The sequence below is a fragment of the Haliotis rufescens genome, unplaced genomic scaffold (genome assembly GCF_023055435.1).
Source record: "Haliotis rufescens isolate VD_foot unplaced genomic scaffold, xgHalRufe1.0.p SCAF_4, whole genome shotgun sequence".
Lineage (NCBI taxonomy): Eukaryota > Metazoa > Mollusca > Gastropoda > Lepetellida > Haliotidae > Haliotis > Haliotis rufescens.
The window spans coordinates 45948271-45973055 of NW_025964112.1; the positions used below are offsets into that span (position 1 = coordinate 45948271).

The following is a 24785-nucleotide window of genomic DNA, read 5'->3' on the forward strand; positions in this document are numbered from 1 at the left end:
TATTGGGGAGTTATAAACCAGCTCCATAACGTGTACACAAATGGGATTCGAACTCAACCCTACGACTAACGAACCGCCCAGTTGACGAACCACTGAAGCGTAAAGTATAAGTGTAGTTTGACGGTTGGTTTGTATTATCGCATCGATGGGATAGAGATAAAAACAGGTAAACACGAATCCAAACACACATAAAACGCTATCAGCGAACATCAAGTATATGTCAAATTGAAACTGATTTACATTCCGCTTACAATGCCCATTAACATACATTAACATCGACTGACCTATTTACATACTCATGTACATTTCAGGGTGAAATAGGCTTCATACAGCTGACAAGATGACAGGTAACATGTCATTACTGAAATGTGCTGTTCCATGCACCTGCAGATAGACACGGCAGTTCAAAGCCAGCGATGCCTAATCAAGATCGAGCGAATGTGAAAATACATCTGAGGATTCTCTCTTAGGTTGTTAACACGACTTTGAAGATCATACTGCTTCTAAACCAACGGGCACCTAACAAGTCTTTCTACCCTTTCCGCCAATCGCATCCCTTCCCATCCAGGCTTGTTTCGGGAAGACGGATTAGGTAGTTTTGCTATGACGCTTACATGAGAGGAAGGCCTTCGTTACATGACCGAGCAATCTGCGAGAGAGAGCGAACAGGGAATGACCTTTCCTTAAGAGTTAGAACAAACAGTAGTTATGTCTGACGACAAAACAGCCAATTTCGGTCAGGTCGAACTTTCTAGGTTTCATTTGGATACTTTGATGACGTTTTAATTCGAAATAGAGAATGAAATGTCAACTTCCATTATGTCGAACTTCGGATAGGTCGAACTGTATTGCTTCATTTGGATACTTTGGTGAGGTTTTAAGTCGAAATAAAAAATGAAACGTCAACTTCGATTATTTCGAACTTCGGACAGGTCAAACTTTATGGTTTCATTTTGATACTATCATGACGTTAATTCGAGAAAAAAAAAGAAAAATCAAGTTAAAAAATGTCGAACTTCGGGTAGGTCGAACTTTATGGGAGAACCTTAACATTAGAAATATAAAAATGAAAGGCCAACTTCGGTTATATCGAACATCCAGTTTCAATTGGTTTGATGACTTAAGTCAATTAAAGCTGCTTGTTTGTGTGACAGATGATGCAATCGGCATGGAAACAAACGAAGAGTTCAAGTAGTCAAGGATGCAGTGAAGTATATATTGTTGTTTCAGTCCCGCTCCCTTTATGTATCTATGGGTACCTTGATATCATATTTAATATGACGAATCTCAGGATTGTAACCTTATATCTCCACGTCTTCCATTTCGTCTACCTTGTAATCCGATATCATTCTCAATGGGTAGGTAAACTGGATTGCAAAAGAAAGTAGTACAGTAAACTACGTATATAACGAACACGCTTTTAACGAACTCACCAATATAATGAACTTATTTGTTGTTTATAAGATGTATATATGCTTATAACGAACTACGGTTATTACGAACTAAAATTAGTGGTCCCTTTGCGTTCGTTATAACCGTATAACACAAATTGGATTTTATCAAAACATTACAAACGTTACTTGACCGAAAACAATCTTCGACACAATACAAACTTAAGGCCCAAAACACAGCAATGATACCCAGATGTATCATTGTATAACCGTGTCTTGTTTGTTTCAGTTTTAGCTATTATCAAACATGGGCGTGTACTTTCTTTTGCCCAGCAGTTTAGATGTATGAGAATATAACCACTAGAGCATGCATGTAATGTAAGCTACAAATATAATATTAGACGTCAACGCCAGAGAATAATCAATCTGGATCATCTGCTGACACTGAATCCATTGGAACAGGCAATATAGTGGTTAAAAGTATATGAATGGATCCCTGAAAATCTGTGATGACACCAGGTGTTCGCGAAAAGGGTAAGCATGTCAGGACAATGTAAAGGGATATGAGTGGAGTCTGCCAAAGCTGTATTTTAGCTTCAAGCTACGGTGATTGTATCTAGAGAATTAAGCGCATTATGGAGGTGCCTTGGGATGTATATTTGGTACAGGTAGTCATTGATCTCTCACCCAAGCGCTGTTTAATCCTAAACAAGGCTTAAGTTTTCTTAAGTGTTCTTTTATACATAATCATAATTGGCAGTTATTACACCGGTGACGCGTGTAGAAAGGTATTTCCATTGTGACATTTTCAATTTAAGTCTTCTAGCCCTTGGGTATGGCTCGATGACTTCCTGTAAGCAAACTGTCGACGTCTTGTGGAAATCACACAGGCTGCATCAGCAACCACAGTGATGAAACCGGTAAAATATTACAAAAGAAAACACTAGTAAGTAGTGGATGTAGAACTATTTTATCCCATTTTACCCATCTCCATCTCTGCAAACGCAGGACAACAGAATACATTCCTTCATCCTTAAATAACTTGATGATCACATGCTTTCCCTACATACCCTACAGCAGAACAAATACAACTGATGCCATTCCACATTGATTTCTGTCCAAAAGGACCAATTTTCTACACTTTACATCTTTAAATGCATTCAAACATGTGCATCAACCTCAATATTTAGCCACACTGTTCCCGGTGGGCGCTTGTTTCAAGACCTGGATACGCGTTAATGTTGTTAAGTCTCGTTAAATTTCGCGACACCTCATTTCAACCAAACCCCTTGACACTGGAGGGTAATCTGCTCTCCCCATAAACTGTACCACTTGGTACCCAGCGACCGCCCAAGGCTCTTCAAGGGCTTAAGGCTGGGCTCTTGGGAAAAAGCATGGTTAAAGAGGCAAGTATTAAACGATATTTTTATTACCAATGTGCTTTGATCTTTGACATGAGATATGTGTTTCTGTCTCTGAAAGCATCAACCTAACGTCAGAAAGATGGTGCCTGTCAATGTTTGCTATTTTTTTAACGAAAGATGTATTTCTGCGTGAGTTTGTGTGTGAAGGAACTTGATAACAGGCATATGACCAAATTATGAGCTTGTTTGCTTAGTTCTTTTTTGTGTGAAGAGAGGTAACAAAGGGACGCACTTTCGAAACGATGTGAAGGTGTTTTTTTTCATTTTGTAAAATTAGTTTCTGATTGGTATAATGATCTTGAATCATACATGCAAGTCATAAGTGTCATATATAGAATTACAAAGTTGTAAGTTTTGAGTTGTGACAACAGAGAAACCAACATACTCATCCTAATACTAAGAGGGGGCACGGGTGGCCCAGTCATCTAAGGCGCCACGATTCGCTGTGCAGAGTTGCGTCCCTTTGGCACGCCAGAAACCTATGGTTGTGGGTTCGAATCCCGGTTCGCCCCGATTTTGTTTCTAGGTTTGTCAGCACCATACCCGTGCTCGTGGGTTTCACCGAAGTGGTAAACGTCTGAGACATGCATCACTTCGGGCTTCCCTCCCACATTTAGCTGACACGCCGCGATATGACAGAATACTGTTATAACTGGCGTTAAACCCAACGCACGTACTCACTAATACTAATATCCTGCCTTTTACCGAACACTTACGTTTTTATGCAAATGGTGTTAGTGGCGGGCGCTACCGGTAGAGCAGGACATGCTTAACCTTTTCGATAACTCCTTGTGTCATCACTGATGTTTAGTTATCCATTCATATAATGGCCATCACCATTTCGTCTTTTACACCTAATGGAATCTGTTCGGGAGATACAGTAAGCTACGGCTATAACGAACTCAAAGGGACTACTATTTTTAGTTCGTTATAACCGGAGTTCGTTATAAGCATATATACAGCATAACTACAGCAAATAGTCGGGACTAAAAAGTTAGTTCGTTATATCCGTCAGTTCGTTTTAAGCGTGTTCGTTATAACCGTAGTTTACTGTATTTGAGACTGGGTTTTCACTGGCTTTGACGTTTTGAAGTATACTTACAATTATACCCCGCGGGGCAATACACATGTATTACAAAAGGAACCAACGACATATATTAAATGTTTTTGCATAGCTGTACTCCAGGAATTATATATGAAATTGTCAGACTGAAACACAAATACTACTAGGGTAAGAATGTGTTCCTGATAGTACAAGGACCGCCACGTCACAATCAAGATCAAGAATTCAAAATCAAGACTCAGGTCATAATCAACGTATGTAAATATCACGCTGGTGATACCAGACAGGCAAAGACGGCAAAGACATGAAATGTACACGCGGTTTTCTTCCTTTTAATGATGCCAGACAATGCAGCAATTGGTATCAGTGTGAAATGAACATCTCGGTACAAGACTAAGCTGTTCTTGATGAGCGGTATCTTGGTCTAACGGCACCATTGGAAGGGAGAAGCTATTCTAATGCCTGCGTGTTTCTAATTTTACAACGTCGTTCATCTTCGTCCCCGTCATCAGTCAGACTCGGTCTTTCCGAGCCCTTGAAATAGGATACTATTCGTCGATGAGGATCCTGCGATCATCCATCAGAGAGATGTCCTGTTTTTAGGGGTCTTTGCGAGTTAAAACATCATTAGAGAATGCTGCATTTTAGACGAAATTGAAGAAAATAAAAATAAGGAATCAAAACAACTCAACACTGGATATTTAGAGCACAAATAGAACACGTGTTTTCTACGGTTATAGAACATTATTGCGATTTTTGTGAAATACGTTCTTTTCGATATGAACGACATCGTAATACCGTGTTCCATTGGCCCTATTGCTTACAAGGAAGAACTACAACCTACACAATTTAACAAGCAAAGAAACTAGCGACAGTTCCCAATCTTTCTTATGCGTTTCCTAGTAAAAGATAAAGAGCATGCATTTAGTTAATGATTAAGAACATACAGTAAACTACGGTTATAACGAACTCAAAGGGACTACTATTTTTAGTTCGTTATAACCGGAGTTCGTTATAAGCATATATACAGCATAACTACAGCAAATAGTCGGGACTTAAAAGTTAGTTCGTTATATCCGTCAGTTCGTTATAAGCGTGTTCGTTATAACCGTAGTTTACTGTAATTAATAATGAATTAACAGATTACTTGAAATAGCATAAAAGTACATTATGTTTATGAATATACGAAAGCATGACTATTTTGAACATTATTAGTGTCCATTCCTTCTGTTTCATATTAGTATTAACATATTTTTCGTTTGTTATATTTATTACCAGTTTTACAAAAAACAATACGATAGACGATAACCCAGCGGGTCATGAAGGGACATTACGTGAATTAATCACGCTTATCGGTTTTATGCTTGTACAAGCAATGATCGATGGGAGTTTAAGACCGACCATCTCAGTAAACTCCTGCATGTCTATTTGTTTCAAGATTTAAACAAACAGAGAAAACGCGGAAATACCAACTAATGTACAGTTTCTTCAAAAGGGCGAATTTTTCGGGTCACGGATGAACGCATTTCGTCCAAGGATCATGCGAGGAGATCAGACGGAAATTGGAAATGAAAAACATCAAATAAATCAGTTTCAAAAACTGACACTTTCTTTCGCAATTAACATTTTTTGCATCTGGGCAGATTTTTTCTATCACTTTTGAATTCTTTCCTGAGAGGTCGGTATTTTGGCTTCCATCGTAGGCCTTCAACTGCAACGAATATGTCGTAGTATATTTTTCACATTAGCTCCGATGTTAATTGAAACTGAGGAACATTGCGTCGAGATCAGTCGTGTTGCGCATATTTCTTACACTCTACAAACAAAACGTGGATTTACTGTCCGACAGCTATGCTTGGTGTCGTTACCCATACCAAAACACTCGCAGAAAAACAGGCCTAAAACTTTTCCCGATCTAAACTATTTCCGGTTGTGCGAAAGTGTCACTTTTCAAAGCAGAAAGATTTTTTCAAAATGACTTTTTAGATGATATGTAATAATGCAGATAGTGTACACCGCGATCTTTACGTTTTCTCTCGAAAATAGGTCTGAATTATGCCCACGATGCGAATTAGTTAAATACTTCACAAGTCAGACGGATGTTAGGCCGAGAAACTTTATTAATAATTCAACGAAACAACATACACATATATGCTATTTCGTAACATATGAATTATGCATTATCGTTTTTCATGTTTCATCAACATACATAGCATGAGTCTCGTCGTGTATATTCTAATACATACATGTATACTAGTATACATTTAAAAAAATACATAAACTTAAAATGAAATCTGATCTAATATGCAATCCCATTCTGTGTCAAATTACACATTCCTCTTCGTCTAGTGGCCAAACAACAGCGTTGAAATAGACCTTTCCCTTAACCTATTTCACTCTTTGTGATAGAGATATTGGGTAATTTCCAAGGCATGATCTAAACACCTTCACACGTAATTTCTCCAAAACTTACTTGTTGTGGTCACATAATTTCAAATCGACTGGGAAAACAACATTAACTGACCAATCACCGTAATGAAAATAAAACCAAAAAAACTGTTTGCCGTCATTTAAAACGGCAATAAAGACACACATTTATATCCCTTAGAAGCAATAAGCAAACTAACCATCACAGTTTGATTTGTGAATCGGATACGTGTACAATAGTCTAGACTCGAAACTTCAAATGATTAAACAATGGCTCTACTAACGTTTTTTTGTGCTTAAAAAGTTCATTTTTTTCACTGGTAAAAAACTGTAATAACTCCATTATGTAGCTAGCTTAGGTTGGTGAAGAATTATTTGTCTGCAAATTGAAAAGCATTATCAATCACGGAGACAAAAAGTCGAGTTGGGGAAAACTAGTGACAACGGTCCGGAGTCACGTACGTTCAACTGATCTGACTATTTCACTATCCTTTTCCCCACCATACATTCGCAGTCAATACTATTAGCTACATGAAGACGAACAAGGGAAACGTGAATCCAGTTTCGCGTTTTCGTTAAAAAGGAATAAAAAAGAAACACAACAGTATTATTCATTGCGTTGAAATGTACTGTTACACGTAGACAGTTATGTTCGCTAACAGTAATGGGTTTCTTCTTGACTCTTTAATGACCTTATACATCTGAGACAAATACGGTTTAAAGTGACGAGACTTTGAGTAGGGATGTATGCATTTTTCAAAAGGCAGGTAACTAGGTAAATTATGACGAATTAGTAAGAATGATAGAGGATTAAACTAAACTTGCATGAGTCATCGAGAACCTGTGTTAGACAAAATAAATTACTTGTCAGCGTACCTTCTTGGAGTACATTTCTTAGGTTTCATCTGATTGTATCTCAATTTCGTGAAATGTATTATTAACTTAGTTACATGAATGATACCATCGAGTCTAAAGATAGACACGTTTCCTATCCATCGCATTCAGGTCTAAATCACAGGGTAAAAACAATTTTGAAACATTTTTTAAACTTTGTAAATCGATAAATTCCGTTGAAAAAAAATTGTTCGTAAAAAATGGAATCTCTGCACATATTAAAAGACGTGCTGTGAACTTAGCGGCACCAGCAACCTAACAACTTAACTGATTTTGCTCCAGTTTCAACACAATGACAAAAGTTTCCACCGAAGTGTGCTCTACCCGACTACCTCAGTTAGTAAATTGATAAATTGTCAAGTTTAATAGCGACCATCAATTTTATTCCTAATAGAAGCACAGTTGCCTGAATGAAAGTTCCATAAGCCTATTCATCATAGTCAGAACGCTGACATTCACTGTCCCAGCGTGCCTAATGTAATATTTCAGTTGTGATTGCAAGTTGCGAGGAAATTATTTGTTCAGGGAAAGTCTGAGTTGGTTAAATTGCTGAGGTGTCTTGCCACTGTCAGTGGATAATAATGCAGTTTGTTTTTCTCAAGATATGTTAATTTCTTACCCAGACTTTGATATATTAGCTTACATAGAGATGTGAAGGACATAATTTCATGTTGCACAACTGATTAGATCGTTTCTGGATTTAAAAAAGACAAAGCATGTTTTATGATTAAATGTTCTTATTGATGTCCATTACAATATATTTCAATTTGAAGTTAAAGACAAACGGAATATTTACAGTTGTATGTAAATGTGTACGCAAATCAACCTGATTTACAGAAGCAATCGAATTGTGAGATGAATAAATGAGACCCAATGCTAACTATATCGGATACTAATCGAAAAGCGGTTTGAATGGTTTCATGTACACTGACAACCTATTAACATATGAAACCTTTCCAACTGATGCCCCAGTGATCAAATAACATCACCATCAAAAGGGTCTTACACCCGTATCACAATTATAGCCAAGCAACATGAGACTAAATTGACCGACAAGCAATCACCAGATAAAATCCGTTTTAATTCAGATCCCAGTTATACGCCAACCGGAAGCTTGATGGTATCGGATGCGCAGCGGGAGATGTCATCTTGTCTCTGGTTTCATCCTAGCCGTCAGTAAATGACATGTTTTAATTCTCGTTAAAGAATATTCAAAATGCAATCCCTACCATCAGTGTTCATTAATACAAAAAGCCGGGACTAGTAGTCGAGATGCTGGTTTTAATTGGTCCATCGGGGCCATGTCTCGAACGCGTAGACAGAACTGAACGCTGATTAAGGTCACAGCAGCGATGAGAAGGTAACGGTGTGGCTGCGATCGGAGCGAGACACACGATATCAAAAGAATATGATTATTGCTGTAATTATCACAGGCTTATATGAATACCGAAAATGTGATTTGGAAGTTCGTGTTTAATGATACATATATGATTATTTTCCAAAAAATGTCAGACACAGATTGGCAGACAAAATGTCAGACAGAATTTCAACCCATGCCCCACACAGATATAAGAATTGCGATTGTTCGATATCTTGAGGAAAATAGGTTGTACTTCGGGTTTGGGAAGTGTGATCAAGCCGTAACAAGATCTTAATGTGGGGTAGAATTCGTTTGAAAAACCTTCCCTTCCGATAGATGTTCTGGGTTAAGATCACGACGTATCAATATTAATAATTTTACTTTAGTATGGTTCCTGCAACAAACGCAGGAGTACACGTTTTACCCATGCACAATAACAGATGCAAAGTTTGATCAACATTGCATAGCATACGTAATTGTGAAGCTTGACTCTGTTCAAACACAACTGGTGAGATCGGTTGACATACCTCTCCCACAATGCAGTTACACTAAATAAGCCGTTGGTGGTCCTTGACAATAAAAGCGACAAAACCCTTTTCATACTCATAAGAAATCTCTGCTGAAAGTCGAGTCCATTGTACGAGTCAACATACTTCAGAAGCATCTGTCCATGCATCGCTATCAAATAGTGATGATACCAGGTGTTCGCGGAAAGGAAAAGGTGAAATCACAAGGTAGGGACATTGACCCACCGAACCATCAGTTATCAGCTGAATTTGAATCTATAGCATTATCCAATTCTGCATAAAAGGGAAAGAATGGTTGAAAGGTACTTCAACGCAAATGGAAAGAATATTTTTTTAGTTGAACGAGTCATAAACTACGTATGTTAAGACAGACCAGTACTTGTGCATCCTAGAAGGTTCTGTTAGAATGCATTCTGGATTTCCAGAAACCAGATTATAGAGGTCCCTGGATATATCTATGTAACCGATCCTGTAGTTTTGGTTTGATGTTCGTGTTCAGAGTGCTTGAGACAAGTGTTCCTGACTGCCAGGATTGCGTTATTCTTACATGCTGAGGGATCTACTGTGTTACAAATAGATGCCAAGACCGATTTTTTTGGACAATCGCAGAGACTGAAATATTCTAATTTAGCAAAGTGGGAATTCGCTGGAGTTTTCACTAGGACGTGAAGAAAAGTAGGCGAAGGTTTTGTTGTAATATGGTTCACTTTCTGATAGTATATGAAATAAAAGAAATCGATAGCTCGACCTAAATATTTTCTTCAGCCAGTCTTAATTGAACGACAAGTAGCAAAAAAACCTCTCGAGTGGCATGTCCGCGACGTCATTAAAAAGCAACGTCAACACCACCCCTCCCAGTCGACTCAACAGAGATGGTTTGAACTTAAAGGTGACGTGTTCTGGCTCAAGGTCAAACCAAGGTCAGACCGGTCCGGAGGTTGCACAGCTGTAGGCGATGGTCCAAGAGCCCGGATCAAGCCCGCTTTGCAGCGCGTACAGACGTGGTTGTAACATACACGGGCTGCATCGGACGGCAAGTTTCCGTCGAATGTCCGGCAATGTTTGTCCAAGCGTCGGCGACGTTAAGAACGAGCGTCGATGGAGATCCCTAGCGTCTTGTCAGGTTACGCGCTCATCGTCGTTTCAGCGGGCGCAGGTGTGATATCCTCCTGCTTGCTAGTTTTTGAGATTTTGGCAGCCCCGCACCGTTACTGGTCACCAATTCAACTTAGTTGTGGTCAGTTACAATGGGCTATTGTTTTCTGATAGGTGTATGCTGACCGTGGTCAACATTTGGACGTCAAGATATAAGTGCGTGACAGCTTGGTGACGTATATCCAATGAGTATGTAAATAATATATATATGTACACATATACAATGCAGGGCGAATAGTAGAGTGTGGTATATGTATACACAACATATATGAACAACTACATTGAACTTTGAAAAATTAAGATAAATTATTTCTTTAAAAATTTAATAAAACGAAATGTCAAACAAGCAGCGTCACTGTATAATTCTATTTACGTATTCAGTTCTATTCCATATTTTAAACTTTGTATGGGTTCTTTGATTATATGATTTCTGCCAAAAAATTCAAAAAAAGAGAAACGTTTATATATTGTGAAGTTTGCAGCTCATGTCAAAATTAATTTCAGATTTCGCTTAAATGACATGATACTGTTGTCGACATCCCGACATTCTTGCATATCATTGCGAATTTAGCATCACTTTTTCCGTCAGAATACATTTTAAATTACATTAAGCTGAAATGTCAGAAAGATCGGAACATACATTCCTTCATATTTGCTTCTGTGGGCTGGCTCCTACCACTGGTAATGCATTTCTAATGAGGAAAGCGTGTAGATTAAAGTTGACATTGGTTAACATTGCTGTGATATTTCTCAACCGTGTGCCTCCTGGAATGCCTAAAGTTGAAATGCCGACGTTTGAATTATTGATAAAGTATTTGAATATAAACGAAGTCATTTCCGTTCGAAGTTCCCTGTAGCAAGCGTAAGATTACGAGGAAATTGAGGGATGCTACAAACGAACCGATTGTGAAAGATCAAGACGAATGCTTCAGGGGATTTTTAGAGCCTACTCAAAATCTTCAATGTTATTATTGTGAGTTTGATGGAGTGTGTATTTACAATGTACGCCACGATCCATTCCAAAGCTTATTACGTTATAATTTGTCTGCTAAAATTTGATTTTCCCTATAATTTCAGCATTTTTGTTTTTCAAAATGCTTTTCCATAATTGGCGTTTATGTCAGGATTCTGCAGACGGTTTTGGTACTTGCTAAAATTTGTTATGCCACTAGAATGTTACAGCATCGCCATTCCTGCCCAAAACGTCATAATTCGAACGCCAATCAACGTCAAGATATACGAACGTTTTTCGCGACATATAAAGCACCGAAACGTCGTTTTCTTACACCAATACAAGAAGAAAAACATTTTATGTTTTAACCTCACTAAATTATTAACTAAAGTGTTTAAAACAATTTTGCAAAATGAATATGCCATGTGCAGTTTATCAAAACCCTTCATTTGTCAGTACAACGTCGCATTCGTTTCATATATATGTCGAGGTCATTTCTATCTTTAAAAATGTTTAAAAACAGTAAGTAATCATGTCAAGAAGACAATACAGGACGTCAATCTGTTTTTTAAGCGTTGACACAAGTCATGCCGACTTGGCAAGTCTGTATCCCTTTATCTCAATATACATCGTCTGTGCCTTAATATATGTCACTAATGCTATGTTTATCTCTGACATAATGATATTTATATCATGATACTCGTCTCTAAATGATAAAGAGTATACCACCTTCGCAGTGCAAATCGTTCCATCACCATGCTGTCTTGTGTAGATTGTATGTCCAGAACCTAGTATTGTCTCCTATAGGCTTATACTGTCATTCCGGGGTCATACAGGGTGGCTATCTGGGCCCCCTGTGATTGACAAATGGCTATATGATAGGTCTCATTAACATCCCTGTCTCGATTGCTTCAGAGGACATTGCACATAATATTGGTTACTGGGTTTAGTGGAGGCGTGTGTATTTCACGTACTTCTGATAAAAAACATGTGGGAGAGTATCACTGAAATATTCTCTTGCGTGTAAGTTTGCGTTTGTGTTATATGGGTTATCTATATCTATAATGCAAACCGAATGTATAAGGCACACGAATATATGTCACTGAACTTTACACTAAAGGGGTCAAATTTGTTTTCGACACCTTCATACATTTAGAAAGAACATTCAGTTATATCAAATAAGCATGCATTTACATTGATCAAAGGAATAAATTCGATCATTTTTGTCATCGAATTTCAAATTAAAAAGACAAAGTACATATTCTTTTTATTTATAGGGAAACAAAGTAAACGTTTTTAAAATATTATCTCCAACTACAGAAAGATGAGTAATAATTCTCAACAACGCTAAATACACCCACAAGGCAGCAATATTTTTTTCAAGATGAGCTGTTTATTGTAACACTAATAATCCGATGTTTTGTTCGTATTAAACATGTCACAAAGTGTATTTGTGAAGGGCTTAGGTACACAATTTTTCAAAATATTTCTCCTAAAACCTAGATCACACGAGGAAGTGCAGTACCGAGGATAGTTCCTAAAGCCTTTGATAACGTCATGGCTTGGGTGTCGGGTCTCTCCCATCAGTAGCCTTCGGCGTACCTACATGGCTCGTAAAGCCTAAGTCTGTATGATTCATACAACGATTACCTGGGGGGAGGTGACGTCTTGCTCTTTGAACACATATCGTGAAATATGGCTACAAACCCTCCCTAAGGCTCCGACGCATCGAACATCTGAAGCCTTCTAATTCTAAAAATAATATGCAAAGAGTCAAAAGTGTTTTTTTTCTGTAGAGACAAAGAGAATAATGATTTATTTGATTTATACAACATCTGTTATTTTGTACAGCATAGCATGGTAAAAAATATGTAAAATATGTTTCAGGTACGAGGGATTAATGTGAATGTAGACGATGGGGTAAGGATATGTGGTTGTTGAAATATTAACTTCTTTGATAGACATTTTCACTTGCTTGATGACAGTGTTGGAACCTACGCCGAAACGTCTCTCTCAATTGTAATTAAGAAGTTGTTCATCCATAAATTCTTATCATTACTTACGAAATATCAATTATTAACATGTTTAATATATCGAAGATTAAAATATGAAATATATATTTGTTGCTTATGTTTTATCACCATGAACCATTGTAGTTATCTTTTTTTATACATATCTGAATAGATCGATATCTTTACATAGCAGAGGTGTTTTTACATTGTTAACAACCTGTGCGAGAATGTTTGAAACGATATTTAAATGCAGAGATGGTTTGTTGGACATTGAACTGTTCTTGATATCAGATACATTGTATCGGTTTTGTTGCATATGTTAAATATTCACATAATACCACAAGAAAATAAAAAATACGCTTCGTTTGTCAATATCAAAATCTACAATTCGCGTGTCGTCTTTGGGCGCATTTGCTGCATGTCATATCACGCCCCGTCGCGTTTTAAGTTTGTTACATACCTCATAAATCTGAATGGGTCGTTTTGTTTTGTCTTTTCCTCTGCTTAAGATATATATATGTGAAGTGATATATGTATTTAGTCTAGATAACGTCTTGGAGATATTTGAAGACGTAAACATCAGCGTGTTAATTTGGGAGAAGATGTTTCTTCAATATCCTCAAAAAAATGTAAACTGAATGTTATTCACTGCCGGGCAAGCATCTATCACATTGTTAAGAGACCTCGTAGCATCCTTTAATTTCTATTCTTTAAGAAGGTCAAACGTTTAGAGAGATTATGTAACTATTATGTAGGGCATGTATTTTAAACTCTTAATGGCTCAACATAATATATGCATATGTACCTAATTTAACAGCTTCAGTGCCCATTTGCTCAATAAATTGCTGACTTATCATAATGGACTGTTACTTATGCAAGAACATTGACACCCTTTTTCAATTATATTCGCGAATTTGTTAAGTTATTAATGTGAGTATTTCAAGCGTGTATTTTAAACACATAACGTGTAAATTCCCAAAATTAAAAATTCAATTTCGAATTATGACCCTTCGAAGCTATGTTAATTCCCATTTCCGGGCGATGATAAATGACCGTCATTTCTTCAATCAAATTTTGAAACATCGCGCCAGAATTACAATTGTTCCTTTGAAACCTAAGGTTGGTCGCCTAATAGAGGAGTTAAGGGGTCTTTCGGCACAATATGAAGACAGTATTACATTCAACACCACTACGTACACTTGGGACGCGCAGCGCCCAACACAACTAATGAGCGCCTATGATGAATGACCGGTGGGTATTTCCCACCTCCAAACACTGGCGAACGGTCACCGAGGCCGTGGCTTGGGATTCGACCTTTAATCCTAAGCTTCACAGCGGTATCTCAGTGTTGATTTATGACTTTAATGGAAAGAGTGAGAAAAATAAAAGATAAATTCCTGGACATTATTTTATGGTGTCGTTCACCGTGTTTCTACGTAGTGTTTGTTTCTCAGTCTTTATGGTAAATAGTGGCAAATGAACTTGTATACATTTTGTTCCTTAAATTAAATATTTCCTGTTTATTCCTACATAAAAAAATATTTGTTATTTATTCCTACAGACATATTTACTGTTTATTCTTTATAAATATATGTACATTTTGTTCCTTAGAAAACATTCTTCTTATTTATTCTTACATAAACATGTTTATTTCTATAAATGCGCATTTTCTGTATATTCCTGCGTAAACATATTTACTGTCTATTCCTAAATAAACACATGACCTGTTTATTCCTACATACAGCCTGTTTTGCTTTTATTACTAACAACACTTAATGCTTATTATTATCTATTACGCCAAATTCACCATCCGTTTGAAACTGATTTTTTACGTAAATAGTAATTTGGTTGTAAATATTGAATAATAATTATTCGATACATATTTTAAGACTATTCCCCACACTTTCAGAATAATTGTATGTATCATATGCTAGTTCTATTATATGTTGATATTTATAAAATTGAATGGAGATAATGACTGTTAAGATGAAAATAACAGTAAAATTGATTTAAAGTTTTGAATCAGATGTGAAGAAAATCACCAAGTCTATGCATGTACAAATCTATACATAAGAAAATATGACATTTCAGAAAAGCAGGATCTTGTTAGGTACAGACGTACATAAAACGAAACATGAAAATCTTTCCTTATGATATGCACACATTCATATATGAATCTATATATGAGAACTCGTATATATATGAAACTCATTAAGGTAAATGAGCATTTACTGGAAAGGTCACAGGTAAACTGACACGTCATGAATTTTACAGGAACTAAGAAAAGGGCATAGATTAGTTGTAAGACACATACTAAAATATCGTGTGTGGCCATCTGGCTTAGAGGTCTCAAACTAGTCCCTGCTTAGAACCGGGGTCTTGCTCCTATTTCAGTGGCGCGATTTCCCAAAAGGGACGATGTCTGTCCTGGTTATAAACGCTATCTTTCACAATTGGGAAAACAGAAAATCGCTCATTTATCTTACGGGGTGACAGGCCACTTTCGCCAAGACATCCACGCAATTTGCAAATCCATATTCTACCATATCCCAAATTTTTGGCGAGGATAGGATAAGAGTACTGATCGAGGGAGCGCACTCTTTAAACCACCGCCCTCACGGTGTTAAAGGGGGAACCTTAGGCTATTTGTCTCTACTGTCAGCTGAGTATGTGGGGGATATTGCATCCTTCTTGCTATTAACAAGTAGAAGAATTCTGATTTGTTTCTTCCAAATGCATTGCACTGTCCGGGAAAGATACTTTCGCTAAATATCATGAAGCTGACTCCTTATGACATATAATATGCTGACTATCAGAGCAATGTGTTGGGGTTAAGGAGAGAATGGATGACTGGTCGCGACTATGCATTTGTCATTTACAAGTGTTCATATGGAGAAACGTGTCAGTATACACAAACAACAGTTATGCTAAGTGTTCATTCTCACTTTGTTACTAATGTGTGAAATGAAACGTTGTCAATTTCGATGACCTAGAAAATGACATTGTTAATATCATATAAAGTAGTTTTTACCTTCTTCAGAAGCACAAAAAACGAAGAAGTGCGGGAGCCTAATAATTCATCATTTATCTGTTTTGTTTGACGCAATTAAAAATGACGACTATTTTAAGAAACATGGTCTTTGGATATATAGACTACATAAGGTCAATCATTTCAAGAAAATATATGTTTCTGCTTCGAAAAAGCAATGCAGTGATCAATCGAAAATTTGACAGTTCATAAACTTGATCTTCATGATGTGTATAAAAGCAGGTCCTTGTCGGGGGTAGTGCTGATATGTCAAACACATGTAACTAGATACTATCGACATTGGGAAAATACCGTAGGCAACGAGCCAGAAATAAGTACGATGCCTTACATAGCCAAGATAGACACCCACTATCGCTACGCCATATACAAAAATAGAAATGGAAATTTTGCGAGTTGGTCTCTGTGAATTTCACATTTCAATCGAAATTGAACTCACTGGACACCTTTTCACTTTAAATGTCATCGGACAATATTCTATGCATATTTATAACCTGAAAGTATATTAAAAGTTATAGAGATTCTATTAGGCATAATCATTGAACGCATTACACTCAGACAGGCATTATGGTTAGGTATATACATGAATAATTTGTATAGAACGTTACATCTATCCCAATCTACATCGATAACTGTTTTAAAAAGTACTTGGGTGTAGAGAGTGTGAAAAAGAAACATTATAACATGAATTAATATAGAACTAATTGACAAATAAACAAAGTATATAGTATTGATGAACAAGTAAACAACCTTGTTCTTACACGTGGGACATATTTGACAGGAACCACATTCGCTTCTTTATTAACCCAACTGAATATTTGCACAGCGTCTGAGTCTGTGATGTGAAATAGATCATACCAATAAGATTACTTAGCGTATCGATTTCATGTAATCGATATTTTGAGGAGGTGTCGGGTAATCGTTAAAATTGAAACAGTCTCTTATCTACAGATCTGATTAGTTTCATAACGTACAACACCTGTACATTAAATGTAGATTTCAAACCTGTCAAGTCAGTTTCACTCTCATCACAAAAAGACAGGACTAACATCAGCCCTAACAAGACACCAAGGTTCCTCGAAATGTCAAATGTGCGTTTTGGATAACTGCAAGTAGTACTTTATTGCATTTCTACTTCATTACTTTCAATTTGCAGGAAATTCATATACTACAGATTTTGCCTTGTTATATATATGTTTTATTTTATTTTGTTCCAAGGATGATCCAGGTGGTGGAGCTCACATTGAAGGTTTTCCAAGCCTCTTACTAATAAACAGTGATGAAATATTTTGACGATACGATAAATCATCCTGTCGACTAAAGGTGACATATATTTTCATTTTTCCTAATTGTACATGTTGACTGATGTGACATATGGTTTGTAGATGTGATAGATATCTTCCGTGAATATATCTTTGTTTAACATCTAGTTGTGGTCGTTTTACTACGTATATACGATTAACGGAAGCTATAATCTATAATATACATGTACATAAGATAAACTATTACAGGTCAGCTGCTTTTTGTTTATTATTATTGTTTCTGTTGTAGTAGTAGTCGTAGTAGTAGTAGTAGTAGTAGTCGTAGTAGTAGTAGTAGTAGTAGTAGTAGTAGTAGTAGTAGTAGCTGATGTGATAGTATAACCATCACCGTTATCAATATTTTCATACTCATAAGAGGTCCTATCATTATAGTGTTATTATCATCGTATTTATTAATAATAAATAATTACTATATTTGTATTACTGCTATCAGTGCGTGGCAGATTTGGACTTATGCACCTTAAAAGCTCCTTAAATTATGCATATGTCATATACATTTTGGGTATATAAACATAAATAAGACAGTGCTGAACATATGATATATGTACGAAATCGACAAATGTACATTAAAGTATGAATAAAAGCAGTTGGTTTTCAGTAGAAACGTTCTTTCGACGCATATATATATATATATATATATATATATATATATATATATATATATATATATATATATATATATATATATACCAAACACCCACACACTAGCAGAGAGAGAGAGAGTGTGTGTGTGTGTGTGAGAGAGAGAGAGAGAGAGAGAGAGAGAGAGAGAGAGAGGGAGAGAGAGAGAGTACCAAAACACTTTGAGTAGTATCTGTCTTAAGATTTGGATTACTTTAAACGGATCTATCACAATTGTTACGATATTACACTGTGTTGACTTTACTACAAGCATATGGATTAAATATGGTTTATTTGAATTGGGATATTCACAATACAGATTCAAAGTACAAAACACGTGGATGTTACATATCAGATGAAAGATGTAATTATTTGATTAATATTGCGATATGGTTTGTAGCTCATTTCATTAAAAAACATTCGTCATATCTTCTCGTTTCTTAAAAAAACATATTTAAAGTAAGTATCATCTGGACTTGTAAAATGTGTATGAAAGAAAAATATCCTGTAACAATGGCCTCAGTTCGAAATATATCACTGATTCACATTGATGTAAAATAAAGTTTAATAGGATCCCATGCACTGTACACATTAAACTGACTCGATAACATAAATTTCCATTAAAAAACTGACATAGCTTTGGTATTTATAATAAGTTAAAAATGTATCCTTTTGGCATATGATTGACAAATAATTAAAAAATATAATAATCTTAATCCATAATTAGGATTTGAAACTGTAATATTTGCTTACATCAATGAATATTACCAAGCACACATGATTCAGTAAATATAGATGATATATTCAGCTTGTTAACACATAAACACTAAACATTGCCTACAAGGCAAAACGTTATTACTTATGTACTCTATATTGAAATAACCCCCAGTAGTAATCAGCTGTTAGTGAATGACAAGAAATAGGCACGTGTCAATTTCACTGCTAAATTACCATAATCCTGGTCAAACACGATAAGAACTGACGACACTAATATCTAGTAAATGGGTCTTTTCTATTTAAATGACTTCTCGTGTTTAACGGAAGAGGGAAACTTAGGGAGAAGAGGGTGGAAAAAGAACCCAGTTAGGCGTGGAAAAATAAACAAACAGGCTGTTAGGAATAATGTACCCGTTCCCTGAAGTAGGGGAGAACTAGGGTGGGAAGATTAGTCTTAGTGGAAGCGCAAACATCTATTAAGCACAGGCTGTTTTTTGATTGTCTGGTTTAAGCCAAAGGTCACTTGCATAGGGGCTTTAACACAGATGAAGAGCTTAACTCCATATTGAATCGTTGAGAAGGGTTGGGTAGCCAAGCAAATTGTAGACTAGATCACAATTCGCACTTGATGAGTTCAGTGGCTGTAGAGGCCAGCTGTGAATATGTTTATGTATGAAATTGACAACGGTCTGTGTATGTCAATGAACAGGTGTTGGGAGAAAGCTGTAGATTTTAGTAGATTATTCGATAATGCTTGTTTGATGAAGTATGATTAAGGATTCATATGTAAAATTAATATCAGATCTTCGTGAATATGTGTACTATTCGTATGAACTCTTTATGTTAAGTATTGACATTAAAAAGGGATACACATTATGCAGAGGATAATAGTGAAATGTACATAAAATGTTTATTACATGTCTATTACATGTCTATTACATGTCTATTGCTAATGTATGATACTCAGTCACATGTACATTTCATTCAATCAAATATACAGATTCCCCCTCCTTTTACACCTATGTCAATAATAATTATGAAGGATTAAAATATATACCATAAATCGTGACAAATATTTTCTAGATTACTAAGCTTTCTGTGGTGTTTTCAAAATATATACATTTTAACAATAAAGAAGGAAGTTTGAGAAGTAAGCGTTATGACTATAGATATAGTGTCATGTATTATTGTCACTGGTTTCATATCAATAAGCTACCCTACCCCCTGTCTCGTGGCAGTGTAGACCTTCTACCAAATACTATCATTATGCCGGCAAGGAAATCCTATTGTTCGGGGTCATGCATTTGAGTGGCGGCGCCTTTCATCCCACAGGTGAGATTGTTGAAAAGAAAATTCGATACAGGTAGAACGAGCCGGGTGAAAGAATAAGACACGAGTCAGGCATGGTTTTTGACAAAAGTGTGGAAGCATTTTTCCTCAATTAACCCAAGAAAAGCGATGTGATTATGGCTTTCAACACATCGTTGGGCGAGAATAATAACCCACTAAAACAGCCCCCTAAAGCCTGACGGAACGCATAATCCAGCCTAGTGTAGCAACCGAGCGAGACACTGTCTGATCCAGCCGTTACCCTGGCTATTTCCTGGTTTGACAACGAGAAGGAGTGAACGAGCGTTGATAGAGAGAAGGAGTGAGCGAGCGTTGACAGAGCGGAGGAAAAAAGTAATGTTTACTTACCTGGTTTTGTCGGATTTCGTTTAATTGTCATCCAACGAAATGGCTTCGATTGCATGGCCTGACTTCCGCACTGTTCCGACTTCAGGGGGGATCCCCCAGGTGTGTGCGAAAGGTAAGCGCTGGTTCCCCCCGTTGGCAGGGTGTTTCGAGCAGGGTCCGAGGCACAAGAAAAAGGCGTCCGCACCCCCATGTCCATACAAGCTGCCCCATTACCGTTTCCGTTTGGCACATAACATTCATTGACTGTAGGGACGGGCGGGATGTCCCCCACCCCCAAGCCATACCCTCCTGGGTGGCGTGAAGCTCGGGCGATAACGCTGGTGGATACGGGGTAAGAAAGCTGAGGGTTAGTTCCCAAAGCTAGCTCCCCACCCTGAAGACTTCCTAGGGAGGGGTCAGGACCGTAGTACCCCTGGCCGGTATCGAGTGATCTGTTATTTATGTTTGCAAATCCGTAAATGCTCGCTGGTATTTCAGAGTTAGGAAAAGTGTTAGCATAGGAATGAGCGTCAAGATTGCACAAGGTGTAGTCGTTATCAGAATTCATAATTTTGTCCTGTTCCGAGCCGTGCCTGTCAATAGGGGTGCTCAAATTAGCTGTCGATGGAGAGATAAATCTGAAATAAATGAAGGTAAATTACGCCTGGAAAATGACAGGATTAGAGGCGCTCGCGAGCCCACGTGACACCCTTCAGCCAATCGGATTACAGCTGCACTGTATAGGATGAAACGGAGCTATGATAGATTGGTCTAGCGACGGGAACATTTTCCAATTTCTCCCTTGTTTTCTCGTCTTAAATGGGCGATTTCTGAGCTAGATTTACGACTTTTACTCCAAAAATACAGCCACAAGTTCGGACGAGAATGTCGCAGCCGAGCAGAGAGCGCTTTCATCGGTGTATGTCATCCTATCGAGACACGTGCGATCTCGAGACCCGAGGGACAGCGATTGAAGGTATTTGCATGTTAAAAGCTGTATTATTCAGTCAGAGTAGCTAAAGTAGATCTCCGTCGATAAATATTTTCGACATTATTAACCACCTACCTGGGCCCAGCTAACAGTACACATCCGCCTATGTCAATTTCAGAAGCCATGAGTGTTGTAATGAAATGTACAAGCTTTTCTCTCGCGTGTCCCGTTAGACGCCAGGTTCACACTGAAGCTGGTAGTCACAACTTTTATTACTTTACATCTCCTGAGTTTATTTTGATAATTACCCTCCGTGATGACCCCTAAGACTTGATGACAGTTGTCTTTAGGGGATACCCTCAGGAAAGGATTCTCTCCATTACGTCATAATCCCCGAATCGGTAAGCGGTGATGGTGTGATTTCGTTATCGTTGCTGTCGATCCTTAGTGGCATGTCTCTATTGTCTTCCCCGCTGTTTTGTTAAACTTGTGAAAATCTGTTTCAAATTGACATTTAATTATGTAGATTACAAACATTTAAAAACATTTTGTTCCTTGAATTATTTAACCGGTCGCCATATTGCACAGCTGTAAATTGGGACCCGTATATGGGATATTTAGATGCTAATGTTAAGAGGTCATTTATATTGTCACTGGGTGTTGTTGTAGTAGAAGTTGTATTAATATGTTTAATTTTATTCGGAAGACTGTATTTAATGTCTAATCTAGAGTGTTGAGACGAGATCTGGGTTAATGTTTTATTGATAGTTGACAGGTTTAATTATCGTGCTGTCATTTATTTAATCAATTAATTTAGGTAATCGACGATACACTGAGTTGTATCTTCAATTAGTTCAAACAATATTTGTGTAAATATAGGTATTAATGATTTTATTAAACATTAAAATATACTGCAAAATCACATTTCGATATAATTTCAAATATATGTGTACATATAGTGATACCCATTAGTACACAGCGACAAGATATGTGTACGTTTGTCAGTGAAATTGATATTTTTATATTTTTATTGTAATTTCTTTTATAATGTCTGTTTTTGTCGACACTCGAAACGGTCAGAGCGATTTTATACTGGAATATGAGTATATATCAATAGGCATACACTATGGTTAATAAGGTATCATGTTATTACATACATACGTTATAGAAACATATATATGTACTGTAGACACGTGCACATATATATGTATTATTACCTACCTATTTCACAATTTAGCAACGTAGTCAGTAAAACCCTAATATATTTGCACTTATTTCAAACTATTCTATAAAATTGTCACCCCTTTCAAAATAACAGAAATGCTTTTTAATTATGATTATGAGATCCGACGATAAGTGTGAAATAAACATCAAAGCATGTAAGCGGATGTGTGTCAATGTGAAATGAACAACCAACACTCTGAAATAAACAACCAACGCTCCCCTTATCTTACATGATATCAATTTCAACGATTGTATTACACCACCCATGTCTTCTTTCCCGTTAATACACCAATCCTTTTTAATTATAAACATGTGGATATATGATGTAGAATACTATACATACATGACACTGAAATGAACAAGTACTGCAATGAACAAGCATGTATGTCAGTTGGAGTTTGTTTCCCGACTTCCGAATGATCAGGTCTTGTTGCGTGTTATATGCATTTGCAGCGTAGCTTCTATGCCGGGTCTGAAGGGAATAATTACACATAATTACATCTTTTGGAATGGACGGGGACACATTTTTGGATAAAATACGATATTTACTCGGAAATTTCTTTAAAAATGCACGAAAAGGTTATCAGTGCAATGGATTTTCTTTGCATCTGGAGACAATTCACGTGATATGGCTAAATAACAGCCGCTAATGGGTTTTAAATCGTGGTCCATTTAATATGGTTTCACGAAAAAATCATTTATTTGCATAGAGAGAGTGTAAAACATGTAATTGTCCCGATCACCGTTTCACTTAATTACTTTCTATTGCGTTGTGTGATTAAATTCAGGCAGATTCCTTGGTATTTTTCTGCTGTTTTAACACGGATTTATAACTTCTATTTATTATTTGTAATTAAATCGAAATTTATATTATTATGTTAATCTTGTTTGATAAGAAAGTACAGGGTTTATCAATTATTTGATATTCGTATATAACACATTGTGGAATTGTTTTCGATGTTTTGAATTTTTTAACAGTCGATAGTTTTGTATGAAGAGCAGTATTCATTACATTGCAATAAATCTTCAATTAATTTATAGCGTCGTTAGTGGTTGATGAGATTGATAACCCCAGACAAACGTATTGGTTGAAACCACATGCAACTGTGTTAATTACAGTCGAAAGATGTCTATTACAGAACCAAGTGAAATTAACAATTGGCGTCAAACGGTGACTTTCATGAGCAATTGTACATTGAGTGACGTTTGCCGTAATAGATTTCAGATCGATTGACATAGTAATAATATTTGCCCTCAAAATTATCAGCAACAGACATGCGATTGCTTTGATAATGGTTTGATTATTCTAAGACACACTTAATAGCTTTGGCTTTTGGCGACCGCTTATTATTTGGACTCAGGCGTCGGACTTAGCATTCGGACTAGTGCTGGGATAATTAGATTTCCACTCGGCAAAAGCGGAGCTACACAGCCTTATAACGGAGCTCATATGATGCTACGACTGGGGTTGGGGTGTTCAGAAAGAACAAATTTCCTGAAGGAATTTGAAGTTTTCAAACGTTTGACAGCATAGTCATTAGCAGACTTTATCAGAAGCGCCCACATTGTGGGCTTTTGTTACGCGATATGGCATTTTTTAAATGACTGGCAATTTTCAACCATCGGTAGCGAAATTTTGTTTTATTAGAACGATATTCCACAGCCATTGTATTGTTTGATTTTAGAGTCCCCTCCCTGCGAGACGTTTGCTATCGAATCAGCCATATGGTGATATCATTTAGTTTCCTGAATGTTTTCTCTGTCAATAAGAAGCTCTTCAAACACAGATTGAGCTTGTACTTTTTTGTTTTTATTTGAGATGAGCAATTGTGCTTCTGCTCTAAAGGAGTAATTGTAGTACTATTTGCATTTTGGTTTATTTCATATTTTTATTACTCAAAAGATATGATAGTCACTGTTCAGTAGATGTTTTTTGATATGACTGAAACATAACTTATTTCATTTGGTTATTGTGTTTACATTTCTTTTATGGTAAATTTTTTTTGAACAAAAAACAAATATTTTAGTTTATGTTTTATGGA

General features: G+C 36.7%; 1 protein-coding gene across 1 annotated transcript in view; it reads right to left on the reverse strand.

The window, feature by feature from the left end:
- Positions 1-21346, reverse strand: part of LOC124152101 (homeobox protein Hox-B1-like) — a 37369-nt gene extending 16023 nt beyond the window's left edge. The window contains exon 1 of the mRNA XM_046524857.2: positions 20610-21346. Coding sequence (XP_046380813.1) covers positions 20610-21156 — 547 coding nt within the window. The 5' untranslated portion in view covers positions 21157-21346. The remainder of the gene's footprint in view (positions 1-20609) is intronic.
- Between the last annotated feature and the right edge of the window lie 3439 nt (positions 21347-24785).